Source organism: Pinus tabuliformis, chromosome 8, assembly GCF_031772625.1.
Source record: "Pinus tabuliformis cultivar Carrire ecotype Pingquan chromosome 8, CPIR1, whole genome shotgun sequence".
NCBI lineage: Eukaryota > Viridiplantae > Streptophyta > Pinopsida > Pinales > Pinaceae > Pinus > Pinus tabuliformis.
This window is the reverse complement of record NC_142294.1, coordinates 1221654175-1221677777: the sequence shown is the minus strand read 5'-3', so window position 1 is coordinate 1221677777 and position 23603 is coordinate 1221654175. Positions and strand designations below refer to the sequence as shown.

General features: G+C 39.0%; 1 protein-coding gene across 3 annotated transcripts in view; it reads right to left on the bottom strand.

Moving 5' to 3' along the window:
• Positions 1-23603, bottom strand: part of LOC149239795 (uncharacterized) — a 210514-nt gene that overhangs the window by 120952 nt on the left and 65959 nt on the right. For 2 of the 3 annotated variants that reach the window (XM_089373538.1, XM_089373536.1), the window contains exons 3-4: positions 17738-18873; positions 17258-17539 (exon numbers count right to left, since the gene is read on the bottom strand). In XM_089373538.1, the coding sequence (XP_089229664.1) occupies positions 17258-17539; positions 17738-18873 (1418 nt within the window). The remainder of the gene's footprint in view (positions 1-17257; positions 17540-17737; positions 18874-23603) is intronic. The other variant, XM_089373537.1, reaches the window with a different exon arrangement.

Below are 23603 nucleotides of genomic sequence, written 5' to 3'. Positions count from 1 at the left end.
AACCTGAATATCGTGTCGGAATGGCAAAGAAATGTGCAAACTTGGTCAGTGGGTCGACCACCACAAAAATACAATCATTCCCTTGTACTGATGGAAGCTCAGTGATGAAGTCCATAGAGATACTCTACCATTTCCCCTCAGGGATAGGAAGAGGTTGCAACAGTCTTGATAGATGGGTCAACTCACCTTTGTTCCTCTAACAAGCCTCGCATTCTTGCACATGCCTCAACACGTCCCCTTTGACGCCCTTCTAGGTGAAGCGCTCTCTCACTACCATATAAGTCTTCCTGAACCCCTAGTGTCCAAAGAAAGGAGAATCATGAGTTGCATGAAGGACACTCTCCCTCAACTGGGACCCCGCAACCAAGAATATGCGCCCTTTGTAATATATAACCTCATCCATCACCCTGTAGCGCTCATCTGCATAGCTCCCATCCAAGATCTCGCATGCCCTACAATCCTTGGAGTACTCTACCAATAACTACACCTTCCAATCATGGCAAATTCTCATGAGTGAAAGTCCTATTGGTCTCCTGAATAATGCATCCGCCACCATATTGTGCTTCCCCTACACATACTCAATATCAAAATCGTAGGCCTACACCTTGCTGACCCACCTCTATTGCCTATCATTGAGGCCCTACTACCCCATGAAGTGGCGAAGGCTGTTGTGATCCGTCTTCACCCGAAATTGGTTCCCCACCAAGTACTGTCTAAACATGGCCAATGCATGCATTATTGCCAACATCTCCTTGTCGTATATGGAATATGACATCTCATGTAGTAGGAGCTTTCAGCTCTCAAAAGCAATGGGGTGCCCTCCTTGGGACAAGACTGCCCCGATCCCCACACCCAATGCATCACACTCCAATGTGAAAGGCTATGTAAAATCCAGAAGTGTCAATACCGAGCAACAAATCATCACCTCCTTGAGGTGATCAAATGTTGCCTGAGCTCCCTCTGTCCACGCAAAAGCCCCCTTCTTAATAGTCAGATCAGTAAGGGGTGCTGCCAACTGTGAGAAGCCCTTCACGAACTTATGATAATACGTACAAATGACCAAAAATTCTCTCAACATTGTCACATCTCAAGGCTCTAGCCAATCCTGAATGGTCTGAATCTTCTCCACATGCACCTTGACCCCATATGCGCCTATGATGTGCCCAAAGTAGAGCATCTCTGTTGGCCCAAACTAAGGCGATTTTTAATAGTTCTGAAACCTGATTTAACAACTAAAGAAATTGATGTCGAAAGACAAGTTCTAGAATTGCCACACAATGTTTGAATTTGATTAAGAAAACAATCTTGCATGATTTGCTCTATTCTAGCAAATCATACTAATCGTCTCTATCTACACATCGACTTATGCAAATACATGCTCGATTGATGTTGCCTTGTTCGCTTGATATAGAAACCAATTCCCTGAAACCCTTGCACGTAAACAGAGCAGCGTTGAACTATACATTGACCGAACAGTTTCTCGCTTTTGATGACCTTCTGAGTAGGCACAATAGGTGGGTATCCATGTCTTCGACATTTGGCATCTGCGCATGTCTTTTGTTCACCTTAAAAGTCTCTCGATCTCGTCTAATCATGGACTGAACCACGGAAAATGTAGTCAGTTGCGGAAACGTCACAATTCAGTAGCTAAAGTGATATTACAATCACTTTAAAAAAGAAAATCTAGATCATGGGCTACAATTATTTCATACATTTTGTTACGCTTGAAGATGACCCAAATGACATTATGACCTGTAAATATATCAAAACAAGTATAAGATGGATGAAAAGAAGGGAAAAACGATGTCAAAATTGAGGACAAGTTGAGGATCCAACAAGGATGTTGGAAGAAATTGTCACTAATATCAAAGGGTGAGCGGCCCTGATTGATAGTGTTTGTCACACCATTTCGTTTGATAGGTGGCATGCCTTGTGGGTCCTCTTGGTTGAAGAGATATTCATGTCTTAAGTTTGATGCCCCAAATGGATGGGTGTAGCACAAACTCTTGCCCCACAAATTTATGGCCTTAATATTTCATTGTTTCCCTTTAGAGAAGGCCTAATTTGTAATCAACCTGCCCCAAGTCCAAGTCTCCATGGTCAGCCTTGAAAGGAACTTATATGAAAGCTAAAATTAATATTTTTATGAAGTCTAAAGCCACCTCTTACATGTCAGCGTTCCCCTTTCAGGTTGGCTCCAAAAACATGTGCCTTTTTTAAAATAAAAATTCTCATTATTGGTATAGGTCGGCTCCAAAATTGGGCCACCCTCCAATCCATATAAAAACCTAGTCGTGGGAGCTTAAAAGAGCAACAATTGAAGCAAGACATAGCCCTGGATTCACAAAACAAGGTCGAGCCACTAAAGGGGAATTGAAGGTGACTTATTTGATGAAGTGCATTGACCAACACTAATAAAACAAAGATGTTTTTCTAATCTGAAACTAGGAGACAGATATTTCTGTTGAGGAAATTTCTAAGTGAAGACAAATCCTTCTCTTACTTTCTGAGGGTGATCTGAGCCCTTGGACAAGTCTGAACACAAGGGAGTTTGAGGCAATCTGACGATTAAGGTTGTTAAATTTTCATATTGTTTGATGTTGCATCAATTACTTTAGCCCAATTCAATACTTCAATTAGCAATCTTTCAATTAACAATTAGTATATTCATTCATCAACAGTAATTGAAGATAGAACAATAAATGCAATGACAAAGAAGACAATCAACACATCAACAACAGAAACCAAGTTTGGTCAAAGACAAGGGGGAAAGCCCTTTGAAATTCTATTAGATTGTTATAAAATGTTCAGCGAAGAGTACAATGAGCCCAAAACAACATCATCAGCAAAACAATCCAATAACATTCAGAAATAAGTTTACAACATTAGAATATATCAGAGACAACTTTTCCCGTATGCGATGAATTGCGGTCAACTTCAATCAACAGTCAATTTCAGTCAAATTTCTTAGTTGCGTGCATGAGGTGTTGTGGGAGCGATTGGAGGCGGCTTCCAGTCACACCCTTGATGCCTGCTAGCCAACGATTATGGTCGAATTTTCCCTGTGGCATGCCTGCGACTGTAATCCAACAACTCTACAACAGATGCGAGCCTCGGACCGTGTAATTTTGGACTTTTATGAACTTTCGTTGTCGTCCCTGCCTCAGACCTGTGCGAGCCAAGAAGAGAAGAAGAAGATGATTGGTGATGTACAAATGAGCTTGGGGTCATTTGCATTTATAGGGTTCCATTGGTGACCAATTTGCTTTAGGCCTGACCTGTCCAAATCTACATATGTGGGTTTTCTTCATAAGTACACTTACCCTTCTCCAAATTTGATGATCTTTAGGTCGATTTTAGTCCTCTAGAAAAGATGAATTCAATGCAACCATCATCTCCATCAAATGTGTTGTCCAAAGTGGAATTTGACCGTAGTTGCATAATTTAACACTCCCTCTCAACTAGGGAGAATTCCACCTGTCAATATCTTACTATCGATCAATATGTCATGTATATCTTGTCGTCATATCATGTCCCATCTCTGCTCAACTCTATCTGCCGAAATATTCTCGAATCTAAAGAAGAAGAATCATCGAGGAGCCAACGCTACCACCCTCTACATCGTCACAGAGCATATCTCAATTAAAAACAACATCGAGGAGTACATCTCAACCCGAAATCTCATCGGGGAGCTAAATATCTTGGACACCATATCGAGCAATAGGTGACATAGGGGAGCACATCTCAAACCATCTTATTGCCCACCGATCTTCCCAACAATGACTCTCAAGAGTCATGTGGTAGAACACCTGCATCATAATCTGAGCTTGGGCTAAATTCCCGACTTACCAAAATGTAAGGATCACATGCCCCAAGCCTCATCAACCCATTGGCTAGACGAGGAGGGACATTCCCAACAAGCCTGGCTTGCGGGTATGATGCCAGCTGGGGTATACTCTGCAAAGACCAAGATAGGGGAGCAACATCTCCAACCCTATGGGTAACAGATAGGGGTGATACACTATTGTCTAGAGATCCCTCAACCCCAAGATCCCTCCATCTCAATTCCACACCCTAGGAGCTCAAACAGCGGGGGAAGAGTTGGCTCAGTGTCCTCGATCAGTGATGCCCCTTATTAGGAGGGGTCACATGCATCAGTCCAAGCTGCTCTTTAAAGACCAGGAACTTCCCTTTTGACAAATCCATGGTGAGAATATGTGCAATATGCTCATCTGTCGACATGTGATAAAGTCTAACGGCTCCTATTTGCACCATGTCTCAAACAAAGTGTTATCAAATTTGTAGTGCTTGGACTTGTCATGAAATACGAGGCTCTCTGCCAAACAGATCCCTCTCTTGTTGTCACAATATATCACTATAGTATCTAGGACTTGCTCAAGTAGCTATCCAAAGAGCTTCCTCAACCAAATTGCTTCGCAGCTAGCCATGGTATCAAAAATATACTCTGTTTCGACGGTACTTAATGCTACAGACTTTTACTTCATGCTCATCTGAGATATCATGGCACGTCCAAGGCTAAAACAACATCCAGACGTACTCTTCTTGTCGACAACGTTTCTTGCCCAGTCAACATCAGTGTATCCATGAAGTCGAACATCTCCAGCAAAATATCTCAAACCAAGCGTGATCGTCCCATGCAAATATCTCAAAATGTGTTTTGCAACAACCCATTGTGCATGGAGAGGCTCGGTCATGAATTGACTCAATGTATTCACTACATAGCATATGTCTGGATGGGTGTTCACTAGGAACATCAAAGCCCCAATCAACTGTCTATACTCAAATGGATTCGCCAAATCAGGTCCTGCAGCTTCTCCACATAACTTCTTGAAGTTCATTTCCATCGGTGTGGGTAGTGACTTGCATTCTATCATTCCAAATCTTTCCAACAACTTCACAAAATATTTTCCTTGTGAAAGGAAAATCTCACCGAGCCTTTGCCACGTCTCAAGGCCTAGAAAGAAATGCATGAGTCCAAGGTCCTTCATCTCGAATTCAGAGGCTAGCTCCCTCTTATACTCGATCACCAAGGGCTCACTACCTGTCAAGAATAGATCGTCAATATATAAAACCAAAATCAACGGCATACCTTGGACTGCCTTGAAGTAGAGGTCGAGATCGAAATTGCTTCTTGTGAATCCCAGCTTCACCAAATAATTACCATGCGGGCATACCATGCTCTAGGGGCTTGCTTCAAACCATATAATGCCTTCTTCAACCTACAAACATGTGTCTTTCGATCCTATACTTCAAATCCCTGTGGTTGCTCAACGTACACTTCTTCTTGTAACATGCCATGGAGGAATGCAGTCGCGTCCATCTAATCAATGTTCTAACCTTGACTTGCGGCAAAGGCAACTATCAAACGAATGGTTGTATATCAAGCCACAGGTACAAATATATCATCATCGTCTTTTCCCTCTCTCTGGGAGAATCCTCGAGCCACGAATCTTGCCTTGTATTTCTCAATGCTACCATCAACTCCATGCTTGATCTTGAATAGCCACTTTGAAGTCACCATAGATTTCCCCTTTGATCTTGGCACAACATCCCATACATCATTCTTCATAATCGATTCATATTCTCCGACCATAGCATCTTTCCAAACTTGTTATTTTATGGCTTCTTCAAATGTGGGAGGTTCGACTTGAATCATAGTGCTCATGGCTGCAACATATCCCTGGTACCTGCATGGCTTCTTCCTTTCTCTAAATGATCTTCGAATGGGAGTTTGTCTCTCATCATCTTGTAATGTGTCTCGAAGCCAAAGTGGCTTCTTCTTGGCAGGAGGATCCATGGGCTCCACAAAATCACCAACAATACCTGTCTCAGATCCTGGCACAAAAGGACCATCTAAAATATCCATATCATCATTCTTCTCAGGGGGAGGAGGAGGAGGAGGCAGAGGAAGGTCCCTTGCTTTTCCAAGGGCGGCATCTTCATCGGATGTAACATCCCTGCTAATTTCAATCTCCCTTCAACCAAGAATATATATTCTAAATGCTTTAGAATTTTCACAGTATCCAATAAATGTACTTTTTCTTCCCGTGGCCTCCAACTTGTTTCTTTTGACCTTCGGCACATTAAAGTATACGGGGCAGCCAAAGATACGGAGATGACCAACATCGGGTATGACACCTGTGAATATTTCTTTAGTGGTCATGCTATCTAATGATTGATGAGGCACCCTATTTTGAACATATACGACAGCATTCATTGCTTCTCCCCAAAGGAACTTCGGCAACTTTTAATCATGGAGCATGGCATGAGCAGCTTCTATTATAAGGCACAATTATCTCTTTCTTGATTCCTTCCTTTTTACAAAAAGCAATAAACTCCTTTGATGTGTACTCTCAACCGTTGTCGAACCTGAATATTTTGATTTTCTTCCCTGTTTGATTTTCGATCAAATTTTTAAACTCCTTGAACATTTCGAAGGCTTCATACTTTTGCTTCAAATAATATATCCATGTCTTTCTTGAGAAGTTATCAATGAAGATGATGTAGAGATCACCACCAATAGAATGTATGGGCATTGGACCACATATGTCGAAATGGATGAGATGGAGGATATCATTTGTCTTGTTCTCACTAGAGGGGAATGGTCCTATTGCCTTCTTTCCACTAGCACAACCTGGACATACTCCATCATGTTGGTCTTGAACCTTGGGAATCCCTGAGACCAATTTCTCCAATTTCGAAAGAGCATCATAGTGTAGATGGGCCAATCTTCGAGCTATCGCTTAGATGATTAGTATCATGGACCAATGCTAGAAGTGGTCTTCCAATAACCCTGTAGAGTCCTTCATATCTTTATCCTAATGTGAATGCATCTCTCATAGTGGATCCAACAAGCCAAGTAGGAACTTTTCCCTTGATGAAGACAACCCTCATCCCTTTGTCTTCCAAAGTGAATATTCATACCAAATTCCTCTTCAACCCTAGAGAATTTTGACTTCTTTTGTGGACGATGATCTTCTTCACGATCACTTGAAGCATCTCTTCTTCTTCTCTCATCTCTTCCATTGTGATCATTCCTTCGGCCATCTGTCCTCCTGTTGTTCTTGCTTCTACTATTGTAGCGTCATCCATTGTTCTTCTCGAGGCAATCTCGAGCATAGTGGCCTTTTTTATGACAATTGTAGCATTCAATGTGCAAAAATCCCTTCCTTCTATTTGGATTTTGAGGATGAGGCTTTCTTGAATTTGATGGACCTCCTTTCCCTTTCTTCTCCTTCTTGTCATGAGTGATGAATGCAGCGAGCTCCCCTTCTTCATGCTTTTGAATCCTTCATCTTGATATCATCTTTGATTCTTCTTGAGTGAGCTTTCTAAAAATTTCATCGAATGATGGGAGGACATTGTTGTTGCTTATAGTAGTAATAAAGTTTTCCCAAATAGGAGGGAGACCTCTTAGAGTCACAATTACCAATTCCTTGTCAGGCACAAATTCCCCAACTCTTTGCAATCGATCTCTAAGACGAGATATCCTCATTATGTAGGATTGTACGAACTCCCCTTTGTTCATCTTTGTGTCTTTGAGTTGACCTTTCAAGGAGATGATTCCATTCAAATTGTTGACTTCATACATAACATCTACCTTATCATACATGTCCTTAGACCTTCTCAAGTTTCCAACATATGCAAGTAAATTGTCTTGTAAACCATCAACTATGATTTGCTTTGGCTTTAACTCACCATTCTTGTGCTTGTTCTTGCCAGCAACGAAAGCATTCTCTAGAGTCTTAGGTACTTTTCCTTGAATGTAGTCCAAAACGTCATTGTTATCAGCTATGATCTCCAACCTGACTTTTCATGCAGCGAAATTGGATGAGTCACCTAATTTCTCGTTTTCCTTGAAGAAGAAAGACCTCTTGACATGGCTAGATCAGCTCCTTCAACTTTCCCAAAGATGATTGCTCCAATGCTTGTCTCTTTTTAGGCTTGTCCTTCACCTTAGCTCTGATACCACGTTAAATTTTCAGATTGTTCTATGTTGCATCAATTACTTTAGCCCAATTCAATACTTCAATTAGCAATATTTCAATTAACAATTAGTATTTTCATTCATCAAAAATAATTGAAGATAGAACAACAAATGCAATGACAAAGGAGACAATCAACACATCAACAAAAGAGACCTGGTTTGGTCAAAGCCCAAGGTAAAACCCCACAAGGGGGAAAGCCCTTTGAAATTCTATTAGATTGTCATAAAATGTTCAATAGAGAGTACAATGAGCCCAATACAATATCATCAGCAAAACAACCCAATAACTTTTAGAAATAAGTTTCCAACATTATAATATATCAAAGACAACTTTTCCCGTTTGCGGTCAACTTCGGTTAACAGTTGATTTCAGTCAATCTTCCCAATCACGTTCATTAGGAGTTGTTCAAGCAACGGGAGGCTTCGAGTCGCACGCTTCATGCCTGCAAGTTAGCAACTGTGGTCGAATTTGCCCTGTGACGTGCCTACAACTGTAATCCAAAACCCTAAAACAGATGTGTGCCTCAGAACCTGTAATTTCAGACTTTTACGAACTTATGTCGTCGTCCCTACCTCAGACCTGTGCGAGCCAAGAAGAGAAGAAGGAGATGTTTGATGATGTCTTAATGAATTTCAGGTCACTTGTATTTATAGGCTTCCATGGGTGACCAATTTGCTTTAGGCCCGACCTATCCAAATGTGCATATGTGGGCTTTTCTTCATAAGTACACTTTCCCTTGTCCAAATTTGATGATCTTTAGGTCGATTTTGGTCCTCTCGAAAAGACGAATTCAATGTAATCGTCATCAACATCAAATGTGGTGTCCAAAGTGGAATTTGACCATAGTTGCATAATTTAACAAAGGCAATATGAACTAGAGGTTGAGTCAAAATGTGACAAAGGTCAAATTTCAACACCCTCCTAAGGCCAATTTCTGAGACAGTTTGAAGCTTGTTTTGGCCTATTACTGAGGATTTTTTCAGCCTCCCCTAAGCAGCTCCAAGACCAAACGTGAAGCTATTTCTGAAGTTGTACAATGGTTATTCCTGAGGCCTATCTTCCATCTAATCAGTGGCAAATTCACTACATACTTCGGGCCTCCTAAGGCAAATCCTGAGGATTATTTAGGGTTATTTAAGAAGCAAACTTGACACATAATACAAGGCATTTATGAAGCCAAGTTTGTTGTGTTATTGGTGATAGCAGAAGGAAATTCAGTGGCAATAGAAGACAAAAGTTCATGGTTATGGTATGACTTTTCTCTAAGGTATGAGGCAAAGTTTTATTCCTGTATAATTGTTGTGTGAGCACTAAGAACAAACTTGAAGGTTACTTGTTTAAGACTGAGGCTAGATCTGAGCACCAATAATCTATTATTTGAAAATGCATTGACAAGGATAGTAGTGTTGTTGTAATTGGGCCATTGTCCCTATTACGGGAGCCCAAGAATTCTTTTCTATCTTTTATTGTTAAGGGTGGCAGTGTGCCCTAGGCAAGGAAGTTGTAGCTTCCTTCAAGAGGCTGCCACCTCCATCCAGTGGGAGTTGGAAAACCTATGGTTGTAACTTGTAGCCCTTCTAGTTGTAGCTAGTAAACCGGAAGTTGTAGCTTCCCTCAGAAACACATCACAGGAACACAAGAAATAAATAAATAAATATATATATAGATATTTCTTGTGTTCCTGTGATGTGTTTTTTTTGTGAATGTTTTATGATACTAAATTGTAAGAAAAAGTGAAATATTGATTCACCCACCTTTCTCAGTGTTTACAATATAGTTGTGGCTAAAGGACAACTTTATTAGGTGCTTCCAGCGCCCAAGGGGAAGTAACATTTCCTCAGTCCACCCTTCATTTGATAGGTGTTAAGTAATAATGATGGTACGAAGGGAGGAAGACTTCATGGCCTAGTGCCATGGTCAAAGGGACCAGCATGATGGAGATTCACATCTTGTATAGATGTGAGGAGGGAGCAATAGTGGATGCATGAGTTACCAACTCGCCCTTTCTTTTTCCACCCCTCTTGTGAGCCTTTTACTTTTGCTTAATTTTTCTATGTATTATTGATTGTAGCTCAAAGGGTTAGAGCTCGCTTTGTATGATGTGTAGCAGTTGTATTAACCCTCAATGCTTAGGCAGCTCATTACCCATCAACATTGGGCCATGTAAGGGCTCCTTTTATGATGTATGAGAGCAACATGTGCTCATCAATCGAGTGATGGTCATAATGAGTGAAGTAGAGTTCATGCTTAGCCTTTGCCCACATGATAATGTGTATGTCTCGACCATCTTTTTCATTTTGATATTCTTTCCTTCTATTTTGCTTGTGGCCATTATATGCTCTTTCTTTTTATTTTAACTGCATTTCAGGCCCTACCCAAGTATGTGGATGTATGGGTGACAAATCCTAGAGAACCAATGGTCAATTGACCCTGAAGAATGGAGGCGGAACACGAGCTTGTAATGCAAGATGGAAAGTGGTAAGTATTGAATAGGGATAGATGTAACACGCTATCTCAATCAAGGATTCTCAAGCAGTGCCCCTCCTATACCCATTAGGCCATTAGGGGAGGTACCACTTGACTAAAATTAAAGATTAACCCCCCATTTAAGGTGAGGGAACAAGATCACGATCAAACCCCTCCTTGCAGGTCACCACATAATCCACATCAAAAGCCCAAATACAAACAAGCATAAGCACTCGATTGCAAAATGAATAAAATACTTTTTGGTCGGAGGCCCACCTTCATCCATGTGTTCTTGTTAGATGGGTGAGAAGGTATATGACTGATGCAAGTGGAAAAGATAAATGGCATGATGTCATCAATTAGTGGTGGTTTTCAAGGGTTGTTGGTTTTCCTGTTTGATGCGAAATATGGTAGAAAAATTTCCTCCTATGGGGTCACCCACTTTTGGAGAGTAACAAGCCACACCTCATATTTTTGTCCCTTAGTCTAATTCTTGCCTTGTCAGGCCCCCTCATAAATCTTGCTAGATTTTGAGGCAACAAGTCTTAAGCTAGATGCTCCCTAAAGGTTCTACTATAAGAATCATCAAATGATAGATATATAATGATTAGGGTTTTAGGTGCTTTAAGGTATAAATTCAAGAGTGAGAATCCAAAATTCCCTATGGATAAATGAATAAAATACCATTTAATCAAAGGCCCACCTTCGTCCATGTGTTCTTGCAAATGGGTAAGAAGGTATATGACTATTGCAAGTGGTGGAAATAAATGACATGAAGTCATCAGCTAGTGGTGGTTGTCAAGGGCATGTAGGTTTTAACACCGTACAAAAAATTACCTCCATACGAATTCTAAAAAAAAGAAAATAAACAATGGCGTGAGCATAAAACATAAAACAGATATACACATAGATTTTCCCCTGGTTTCCAGAACCGAGACTACCAAATTGATTTTTCATTATGTTCCTTTTCAATGTTACAATACATATATATACATGTCGAAGCATCCATAAACCTCAATCCGTTAACCCTAGCTTAGAACATAACTGTAGTTCCCTTGACCTGATCTACAAAATACCATGGACAGAAAACCATCATGCCCAAAACCATGTGCGAAATCCACGCACAAAACCATAGGTAGGTCCGCCCACCTAATATAGGGTCCAAAAAAAATTCCCAGGGCATTGCCCCGAACCCCGTGCAAGGGGGAGTACAGGGCCACCCCCCTGTAACCCCCCGTGTGTGGGATAGTCATGGAAAGAATGTAACACAACCCAACAGGGCAGTTGGCTTTCCGGTTTGATACCAAATATGGTAGAAAAATTTTCTCCTATGGGGTCACCCACATTTGGTGGGTAATAGGCCACACCTCATATTTTTGTCCCCTGGTCTAATTCTTGCCTTGTTAGGTCCCTCTCATAAATCTTACTAGATTTGGAGGCACCAAATCTTAACCTAAATGCTCCCTAAAGGTTCTACTACAAGAATCAGCTAATGAAAGATATACAATGATTAAGGTTTTGGGTGCTTTAAGGTATAAATTCAAGAGTGAGAATTCAAAGGTCCCTGTGGCTAAATCTAGAGGGCCTAGTTAAACCAAAAGACACTCAAATAAGTGTCCAAACACATGCAATCAAGAAAATATACTTTGTTTTTATAAATTAGGATTTTAATCAGCAATTTACAGCGTGAAAATAATTTATAACACCAACAAGAAAACAACTTCAGAATCTATGATAAATAAGTGAAAAATTAGGGCTATTCAATTTGTAAACAAAAGAATACATCACAGCAATTTTTAGTGGATACAAAAGGGATTAGTTAAACCAAAAGATGCTCAAATAGGTACCCAAACACATGCAATCAAGAAAATATACTTTGAGTTTATAAATTAATATTTTAATCAGCAATTTACAGCATGCAAATATTTTATAACACCAACATGAAAAACAGCTTCAGAATCTATGATAAATAAGTGAAAAATTAGGGCAGCTATTCAATGAGTAAACAAGACAATACATGAAAGCAATTTTCAGCGGATAAAAACACATACTAGCAATAGAAAACTTAGACGTCACCCCTATTTAATCTTTGGAAAATGGTTGTAACATGATGCTTTACTTTTTCCAACGCATGCATGCAAATTCTAAAACTACGACAATAAGGTCCAAGGCAAATAATGTTGAAAAATGCAGACTTTGTTGTAATATAACCCTAATTTATCCTAGAAAACATTTAAAAAAAATGAAAATTTTAGTGTTTCAACTTCTATTTTATGGATTGGCAGAAGAAATAGAACTCAACTTTCTCAATCAAAAGGGTAACAGAATCTAGGGCTATAAATCTATGAGGAGGATCGACAAAAGAAATTTCAAGGAGAAGAAAGCTAGCATCCTTCCATCTTATTTGGGGATTGAGAGGGGGGAAGCTACACTTAGGATCATGAAGAGAAGCTTGATGAAAATACTGTTGAAGGAGATGTTAGAGCCATAAAACATCAACAACACTTTGGTGAGTATTTCAATAAATGTTCATTCTTCAACAAGTAGAAGATGGAAGAATATACTTTAAATAAATTAACACATCAAAGAATCACCAATAATCATCCACAAGAGAGAACCATCCAATCAACATATCCTCCCCAATAAAATTCTGCTCAACTAGTGCTTCATATGGACCAACAGAGAAAAATCTAGCTAGAGTGCATTAATCTCCAAGGGCAAGTATGAATGATCAAAGGGAAATTTGACCTTCTTGTATTTATATGAGGGCAACCAAGTTGAATTTCTACTAAGATAGTCTAAAAGACTAAAACAATATTGAATTATGATGACAAGTTGCACCGATCATAAGCTGACCCCCAAAGATACCTAACCTAACTATAAGACATAAAAAGGTGTCTCATTTAATGCACACATGTCAACCAAAATCCCTCCCATGGTGACATCATCCTCGAAAAAGTCTCTCTCATAAAAAAGGTGTCATGGATGACTCTAGAGGAACATCTCATCCCAAAGAACGAATCTCCTCATCAAATGGTGTCCAATCATCAAGCAAGCTTATCCACAAGTCATCTTGAAACAAGCCAACATCATCAATGTAGGACCCACGAAGGGCATAACATCATCATGGAGCTAGGGCATAACATCATCATGAAATGTAGTGTACCATCTCCTCCAGAAGGGTCACGACTCAGATGTCATCATCATCATCAAATCTCCTTAAAAACAGGGCAACATCCATCAAGAAGGTGCAATGCCAAGCTAGTGGCATCCTGCTAGCTCTAGAGTACAACAGCTCTAAAGGCAATGTCCTAGTTCTAGAGTGAAATGTTTCAGCACTTGGAGGGAGAGAAGAGAGTCATCAATTGTGCTGAAGCCATCCCAAAGTCAACGCTCTTCAATAAGTGGTGAACATCCTAGGTCAAAGTGTCGAGTTCAGTCATCATGTGGGGATGGACGTCCTCTCTAAGGTGTTGGAGAATCACTATACAACCCCCCAAGGGATGGTAGTTGTACCTAGGAGTAGAGGCATAAAACATACTTACAAAATCAAGCTAGATCAACAGCATAGGTGCACAAACCATAAGAGTATAAAAGTGGGCAACATTTAATGCTAAAGTTATCAAAGTACTTCTCACAAGCATCATCTTCAAATGTATTCCTAACTTATGATTTGTAAGCAAGTTACCGTGCTTAGATATGGGAGGGTTATCACAAGGCCCTATTTGGTGCTTCCCACACTAAGGGCAGAAACATTTCCTAGACCGACCCATCAATGAATAGGTGCATGTAATTAATGACATGACTAGGTTTTACTTCAGGGAGGATGGCATTGTCTTGTACTAGCTATGAAATTCCAACATCCTTGAGTGTTATGATGTCAAGAACGACCAATTGTTCAACTATTTTTCACCACCTTTATTGTGCACCTTTGTCATCATTAATTTTTCACCATTGACCCCTTGAAGATGAAATCTTTCCTTGATCATTGAGGTTGGGATATTCAAAGTTCCTTTACTTAGATAGGTCAAGCATTAGCTAGGAACTAGTTGAGGGCTAAAAAATAGGGTTAGGGCTCAAGCTAGGCTTTTGTCTATGCACTTTCATTTACCCCTGCTACACTTTTGCATTTTAACATTATTGCTCCTGATTTTTCTTTTCTTTCTGCTACATCAACCTTTGGGGGAAAAGTTTTCAAGCCCCTGCTCAAGATTGGGAATAACAGGGAACCAATAACGATGACAAAAAGCAATCAACCCAAAGACAAGGTGTGGATATAAGGAGAAGATGGCAAGTGTTAAATATGGAAGGAAGCTTTGATTGATGGACAGGCAACATCAATCAAAGCCTCCTATTTGTGCCCCTCCTAGACAATGGAAAAAATGTCTCGAGGAAGGTCACATTGGATTAGGGGTAAATGTCATATTGTCTAACGTACCATAGGATACATACATAGATGTGAATACCAAGAGCAACATGTTGATTGTTTCAACAGTCAATTGAGTTTAGCCTAAGTGGTTAGGCAAAATCCTTGTGATCCCCCTCACCCAAGTTCAAGTCTCATAAGTTGACACGTTTAAGCTCTGGAATAGAGTAACTATATGGCGCTCTTAAGTGAGTATATACTGTGGCCTGGCTAGGTTCCACCAACCCCTCTCTTGCCTTCAAGTTGAGAGGGAGGATGACATCCTTCACTAGGCAGTCTGCAATGTCCAAAAAATTTCATTGGAAAAATATTGATTGCTTCAATTGGTTCAGTGTGAAAAAATACAGTTGCATATGTAGTACTATTGTAATTACGTAGTCCAAGGTCCAATACAGTCATATCTGGGAACAATGGTTAGAAATTAAAACTCAATGTTGCAGACATTATGCCTGTGAAAATATCACCAAGGTTATGAAAAGAAATTCATTAGAAACACCAAGGAAAATGTTGGAAAATGTGGACAAACTTAGAGGATAAAATCAAAAAAAGTCCCTTTTTTAAAAATGTAAAGCAACAACAACATCAAATAAACAAATTGCCACATAAATATGAAAATAAAAGTGATATATATGATGTAAAGTGATACATCACACATCCACATTGAATCACGTCGTGAACCCTAACTTCTGAATCTCAAAATTACATAAAAAAATATAATGAATTGTACTCAAATTAGACTCTTTGTTGAAGTGAATTATTGTCCCAAGATGCGCTCCAATTTCATTTACTAGCATTTTTTGTTAGTTCACAACATTTTTTAATTCTCTCTCTTCGGAAACTAATTGTTGCTACTCTGGAAATTGATCTTCTCATGAAATCAAACTGCTCAAGTGATTTCTCCAAGCCCCATCGACTTCTTCTTATAATCCTTTGTTGAGACTTCAGTGGCCAAGATTAGATCTTAATTGATGGCTAAGATTAACTTGAAGTCGATCAGTGTGAGTTTCTAGAACATTCACACCTTAACTTAATTAATTCCGATTAATTAGTCATATTCCATAAGTTTAGACTTGGGAAATATTTAAAAACTGACTAATAATCTAATTAAGTCATTTCTAGGAGGAATTTCCAGAAATGATTTCTGGGTTTTGCAGATCTTATGCATTCTAGTCTCTCCACAAAATTTCAGGGCTAGAACACATCCAATGCTACAAAAACTAACAAAGTGGGTCACAGCCCCCTACTGCGTCAGGTTGAGTGCAAAGCCCTAATTCTTTGGAAAAAAAAATTGCCCATTTTGCACAATGTCCACTGATTCCCCATGTGAGATGGGAATCAATCCACTCTCCACAATAAATCTGCTAATGACAATGATAACACGCACTTTCTCCTCCTCAACTTTGATAAAACGCAATGATTTTGTCCTTCACTCTCAATCGTCTGCTTCTGCTTTTCAAAATGATTCAAACCGTTGGATTTTGTACATGACCTCTTTCAGACGCAACAATTTATTTCACTGACTCTCAATTTTTTTCCAATATATTGCAATTTTATGTACAGTCACAATATATTCAAGGTCCAACTAAACATGATATTTTAGACAATAATATCACAAAGTTATCTCACAATGTTATCAACATTCAGGGATATTTTCAATACTAAAATAACCTCCACATGCAAATATATACATATACATGTGTGTTTATCATTTGATGTTAAGTATTACAAATATATCCAACATGTAATTAATGCTATGGCTTAACTACCACAGTTATCTAAAGTATTAAAATGATGCAATCAATATAGGGTAAATTGGGAGAGAGTAGTACACAAGTTCTAAATGGGCACTCTATCTCAACTGGGAATACGATGTATAATTGCAGCAGCATGAATAATATATTATTTCATACTCTCTCTCTCTACTATTGGCTTCCTGTTATATGTGCGTGCACTCTAAACACTGAAAAAGGTTCATTTTCAAGACTACACTAGGGGTTGAGCTCGTGGGAATTTTAATTTCAAGTTCATATTGACCAACTCTACTTCCCCAATTAGGTTGCAAGAAATTTATTTTAAATCTAAGGCCTGGGAGTAAGGAATGGCCCTGTACTGAGCCAGTTGGGAAATGCTTAGCTTCAGAAATGGATTTGCTAATGCTTGATTTTTAATTTTACATCAAATAAATTTTAATCAGAAAATGCAAGTATACCAGCTCACGACAAAGCAACTCTATTATGTTATTCAGAATTTTGACAGCATAACTAGGATGAAATACACACGAGTACAGAAAGTGAACTTCAAAGTCATGAACTTGCCACATTTATCCTTACATTAAAACTGACAGAAGAAAACTCACCCCATTCATCTGATTCTTATCTGTCATTTCTGTATGCCTTATATAAGCTCCTGGAATACTATAAACTGACTGCTCACCACTCAGACTCCTTCGTTCTTCATCATAACCAAGGACTGGTCTATATGATGGTAGTTTGATATTTTCCCTTCTCAAATTATGAGACGAGGAAGCATGCCCATGCGTGCTATCAACAACAGAATCCACAGGAAAATTACTGGATTTTCCCTCTTCTTTCAGTCTTGGTAAACACTGAAACGAAAGGCCATCATAGTCCTGGAACTCCTGGACATGAATAAGCATTTTACTGTTTAAATAAGCCTTCGAAAGCATCAATTAAAATAATGATATAATGGGATTTCCATTTTTTATTGGAGTTACAAATAAAAAGCCCTTTCCTTGCACGGTGAAAACCTTCAATCATAAATCCATTTCAAACACAATCTTTTTTTTCCTAAACGTTGCAAAAATGGGGTATTTTACCTGGTCACGACCTTCAATAAAAATAGGAAGTTGTTGCAGTGGATCTAAAGGGCGTGGTCGCATCTGCCTCCCACCCATATCTTTTGGATTAGTTGGAACCCTAAAGCATTTCTTTTTGTCATCAGCATGAGAACAGTCGACTTGTTGCAGACTATCTGGCTTATCTAATCCTTTCTTTTGACACTTCTCAACTTCGGGAGAATTGCTACTGTATACTATTTTGATTTCATTATTTTGCATCTCCAATTCTTGGTAAGAGTTTCTATCGCAACATTCAGAAGATTTTATATGTAGAGTATTTATATCTGAAAAATTGTGATTGGAACCTTCAAGGACTCCAGATTTTAGACCCCCTGACTCTGAATTGCTAGTAACGGATTGAACCACTGGCAGTATTTCAACTACTGCATTAGATAGGTCCAGCTTCTGGAAACCTTTGCTAGAAACCTCAGGTAAGCATTGTTGTGTCTCAGAGAAAGTGCCATTATGAATTTTATCATTAAAAGTTAATGATGGTTGATTAAAAGTTAAAGATGGATGAATTCCATTGGAAGGATTTTTTATCTGTTTCAAACCTGACATTCCCCGTCTAGATGACCTTGTCTCTCCTTCCCATTTCTGGCCCAAATCTTCTTCTCTCTCTGTGTCCACACATGGAGATTTCAATGGTGATGATTTCTTTTGCTTACGTGATTCAATGGACGGAGACAGTGGATTAATTTTTTGAAGTATATTTTGCTTATCCATTACAGCCAATAGATCCTGAGGCATTACCTCTTTGACAGCATCACCAGATATCTTTTTAGAGGATTTCAGCTCATTCTTTATACAAGCTGTGCTGGACCCTTCTACGTTCAAAATAAAGTCCTTTGCCTTGTGTCCTCCAATATTCATCTCCTCATGTTTAGACCTTGTCAAGTATTCTTTCCGTGGCATGTCAGAATTCTGTTTTTTCTTCCGTTTTGATATTCTACGTGACTGTCCATTGCCTTTTGATTCTTCTATGACTTTATTAGGTTCGGGAAGTTCTGACTTAACACAACCACGCAAAAAATTATCTTCATCGGTTATGGCTGCCGATGAATTTCCGGAATTGCCATCAAAACAGCCTTCAGAACCCATTTCTAATTTTCCACCTACAAAGCAAAGAGGACTCTATATCAATAGTGAGTACAAAAAGGTGAATACACATCACAGCAGATTAGTCACAGTTAATGGCATTTACTCTTAAAACACCCCATACCAGATAAAGGATAAACAATTGCATTGTGACAACCAATGACATTTTCAAAATTATAAAACATACTAAATACTCCTAAAAGAGAGTAAAATAAGCATATTTTGATCTTTTCAATTTCACTTTTCTATAGAAGGTTAGACATCATTAAAGATCTGTCATGTGGAAATACAATCATTATGCTTTAGAGAAACCTTTCAGATATAAAATAGAACAGTCACCAAATCTTTCAAATCAATGGAAATGGTTGTCTAGAAAACAAAACAGACTACAGAGCTTTAAGTCAAGCTTCTATTGTTTGGAAACTTATACAAATTACACTCTAATAAAAAGTGACTCTGTATCCAAATATAAAACTACCAAGTAACTCTGTATCCCTGATGATGGATGGAGTCACCATACAAAACGTTGGACAGATCACACTCATTGCACAGTTTTAGTCCGGAAATCTCTAACAATGTTTTATAATTTTTTAATTTAATTTATATTATATATATATATATATATATATATATATGATTTAGACAAAAAAAAATGTTATTATAAATATTGAATTTTGATATGCTTATTAATTAAATTTATATATGAAATTCTGAAATATAATGGTTACAAATATGAAACATTATTTTAATTCTAGTGGTCAATATCTAGAGCATCCCTGAGGCAAACTTGGCATCATCTCTGAGACAAGATCGACCTTTTTCTTGCGGTAAATTCGTTTCTATTTGCAGCCCATCTTCTGAAGCACAGTTTGGCCCTGCGGCCTAGTCTCTGAGGCAGATTTTTGGTGGTCTCTGTGGCATTCTGAATCAGAATTCACTGGTTCCTAAGGAAGAATTTCAGTGGTATCTAAGGCATCCTAAAGCATAGTTTGAGGGTTCCCTTGAATGATTTTGATGATTTTCTGATGCAGTAAATCGAGACTTCTTGGTGCAAGAGATTCGGCCCTCGCCCCTAGGCCTGCAACCTACCATAGATTCAATTCTTCCAAGACAGAAGTTTGTTGAGAAATGTAACTAGTATCTCTTCATAATTGTATTTGTTGTCATGATGTAACTTCTTTGTATTTGTCAGAAGAAAGAAAAAGGAAATTTGTTGTAAAAGAATAAATCATTTTGAGCATGGGTTTCATGCCTTATTGATTCTGTTTCTAGATATTGACACCCATTGTGCGCCCCTAGGATTTGTGTCTTGGGTCACAGTCTTTGTCATTATATTAGACCCTTCTTGAGGTTTATTAAGTCAAGAGAATAAAATTTATTTTGATGTAATTGGGCATGTAAAACTCCTCCAAGTCGACCTCAAGTACAGTCAAGTCGGCCTCAATTGGGAGCTCCAACCACTATATATTGACAACTAATTCGACCTCACTTAGGAGCTGTTCCTCATATTCTATCTACAATTCAGAAAAAGTATGAAGGCTAGTAAGGAAAACGGAAAGGCTTGCAATGGAAGTGTAAACTCTAGCAAAGAAAAGGAAGAGGTCTAGCGAAGAAAGGAAGGATGTTTTTCTTGTCTTTTTGGCTCACACATGCAAGGAGGAATGGTTAGGTTTTCTGCAGGTCTGAGATACTACAGGTTGAAATTCAGAAGTGAAGAAAGGGTCGAGACCCTGGTTGATCAGCTTTTTGGAAGGTTATCTTATGTTGATGTTTGAAGAGTTGGGAGGCTGACTTGGAGGAATGAAAGAGGTCTTGTTGTTAGCCCAGAAGGTCTTGGTTGTCTCATTTGACTTGGTTCTAGAAGAAGAGGAGATTTTGTTGGGTTTTCCCCTATGAGGGGGGTTTTGCCCTGGCTGAGAGCCTATATCTTGTGCTCTTGTTGTCTTGATCTTCATGCATTTGATTTTGATAGCTAGTTGATGATAGGAAATTAAACAAGGCATAAGAAAGATGAAGGAAGACCTAAAGAAGATAATAAAAACATCCAAGTAATTACCAATGATAAGAAAAACATCCAAGGAATTACCAAAGATAAGAAAATATTTCTGCCTTTTGATTTTCTAACGAAGTTCGCTTTGTTACATAGCAAATATTTATTCACATATTGTTACAAAGATCTTTCCAAGCTGAGTCATTGTCAGGTTTTGTGGAAGGATAGAATTAGCTATTAACAGAATTCAGTAGAATTGTTGGATATTGGATCAGTTACATCTATTACTGTGTTTGTGATGAAGTATTGATTGTGAACAGCTTTGAAATTTGGACAGCACATATTGTTGTGTGGTGGAATTGTCTACTAGCAGACACATGTCTATTGTTTACTAATCTTATGTGTAGACACAACTGTTGTTATTGTTATTATGTTGAAAGCCCTAAATTGAATTGAAAGAGAATAAAATTACCCTAGAAAATTACAGTGGTATCAAAGTTGTGCATCCTGCCAGCTTGTGAGTATATGAACCTTGCATGCTCCCAGGGGATACAACTTCACAGTCAGAAAGAAAAGAACTAACCACAGTGCAGCCATGGGGGATAGAGAAGGACATGATGGTCAAGATCCCACTAATGCCTTGTGCTAATTCATGGGCAGACAGAAATGACTAACCTGCTATTACAAGGGCAGCAGTTGACAACAAGAAAGAGCCCAGGTGTTAGCTCAAGGACAGCAGCAGTTAACCCAGCTAATGGCCCAACTCATAGGAAATCCAAACGTTATTGGTAACAATGCTAACAGATTGAATGAAGCTAACAGAGCCTGCACCGAAGGCAACAGCAGCCATAATCTTGGTTCTTCCAATGTTGTGGTTCAAGCAAACAACAAGGCGATCAATAGAAGAAGTCATAGACCCTTACTCCCTTATTTTTTAGATAATTAGACAGAAGCAACTCAAGGAGCAACAAAACACGATGCACTCTTCGATGAATACTTTCAAGAATATGCAACACTAGAGGAGAATACACAGGCAGCAATGTTTTTCCAAGAATTCAGCAACATCAAATACAGAAATAGAGCCAAGGGACAGCAGAATTCTAATCTAATGCACAAGGCAAGTAAACTATCCATTCCTTCATTTGATGCCTCAACTAAATGTTCAGCAAGAGCTTGGGTGCAAAAATTAGACACCTACTTCAGACTCAATCAGATGCTAGAAGCAGACGCTATCCAATTTGCCACATTACATTTGGAAGGAGAAGCACATGAATGGTGGTATCATGGACTGGTTACATTAGGGCATGCAAACATCACTTCTTATGTAGACTTTACACAAAGGTTGATAGATCAATTTGATCAAAAGAACCCAAATATACACTTTAGAGAGCTGGCACAACTCAAACAAACACGATCGCACGAAAAATATATCACAGAATTCGAACAAACCGCAGTCATGGTAACAACAGACTAATCATGTTCTTCACAGAGGGATTATACGAACCCCTACCAGACTAGGTTAAGGCATTCAGTCCTGCAAGCCTACAAGACGCCATTAGCAAAACACAAGATATGGAAGTGCAGCAACCAAATCCAAGACCCTGTCCAAGCCTTTTACGCTTCAAAAAGACAAGGATAAAAAGCCCTTTAAATGTGATTGGCCTAAGAAGGACAAGTTGGACGAGGAAACCTAAAGCGAGCTAAGGAGAAAGAAACTATGTTTCACTTGCAAGGAACCATGGGAGTCAGGACACCGATGCTTAGGAAAAAGAAAAATCCATTTCATTGAAGTAGTTTCCGACGGCGAGGATGAAAAAAAGCTGACCCCAAATGATGAGACTAACTGTTGATTTGGGGTAGCATCGAATGTGCTCTAGTTTACGAAAATTGGAGAGGCTAAGGCACATGAGATCTCCAATACCCATAAAGGGTTTGGGCAGATTCTAAACAATTTGGGGCATATTAAAATAATTAATATTTTTAATGGAGTCCCTAAGTCTAAACTTGGGGAAAATAAAATATAATGTGTATTAATATAACATTGTGTTAGAATGGTCCAAAAGTCATGGATCAAGCCAGATCTAATCTTAGCCGTTGATTAGGGACTTAATCTCGGCCGTTGATTTGTCAACGAGAAAAGTATAAGAGGAGGCTTGAGGGTCACTTGGAGAACACACTGAGGGAGACCAGTCAGTTCAATTTCTGGAGCGGGGTTAGCTGAGAAATTGAACCAGTGGTCTGGTGAGCAATCAGGAGGCAACAAGTACAGAGCAGAGAGGCAGGATCAACCACTGGAGATCAGCGCTGAGGCAGGAGAGGCAGACACAGAGGCAGCAGAAGACTGCGCAATCACTTGTTGGGCCTGCGTGACGGACGCAGAGAGGCCCAGGGCTGACGCAGAGGGTTTAAGAGACACACAGAGGTCAGTCGGGCTGACGATGGGATTAAGAGAAGTGTTGGAGAATTATTTATCTCCATGGGTAAGCCATTTTGGCACCCTGTTGTACAGAAAAATTGATGAATAATAAAATCCTCCCTTGCTGCATCGGTTTTCCCACATTGGGTTTTTCTAGGGACTGTTGTCCAAAATATCTGTGTCAATGTGTTAATGCTTGTGCATATATTTGTTTCTGTATTACGGTGTGATATCTGCAGCAGTATTTATTTTAATGTTTATTCAAGAAATTTCATAAATAACTTATTGTGGAATAAGTAGGAAAAATAAATTAGTTGTTGAAGTGATAGAATTTTCACACT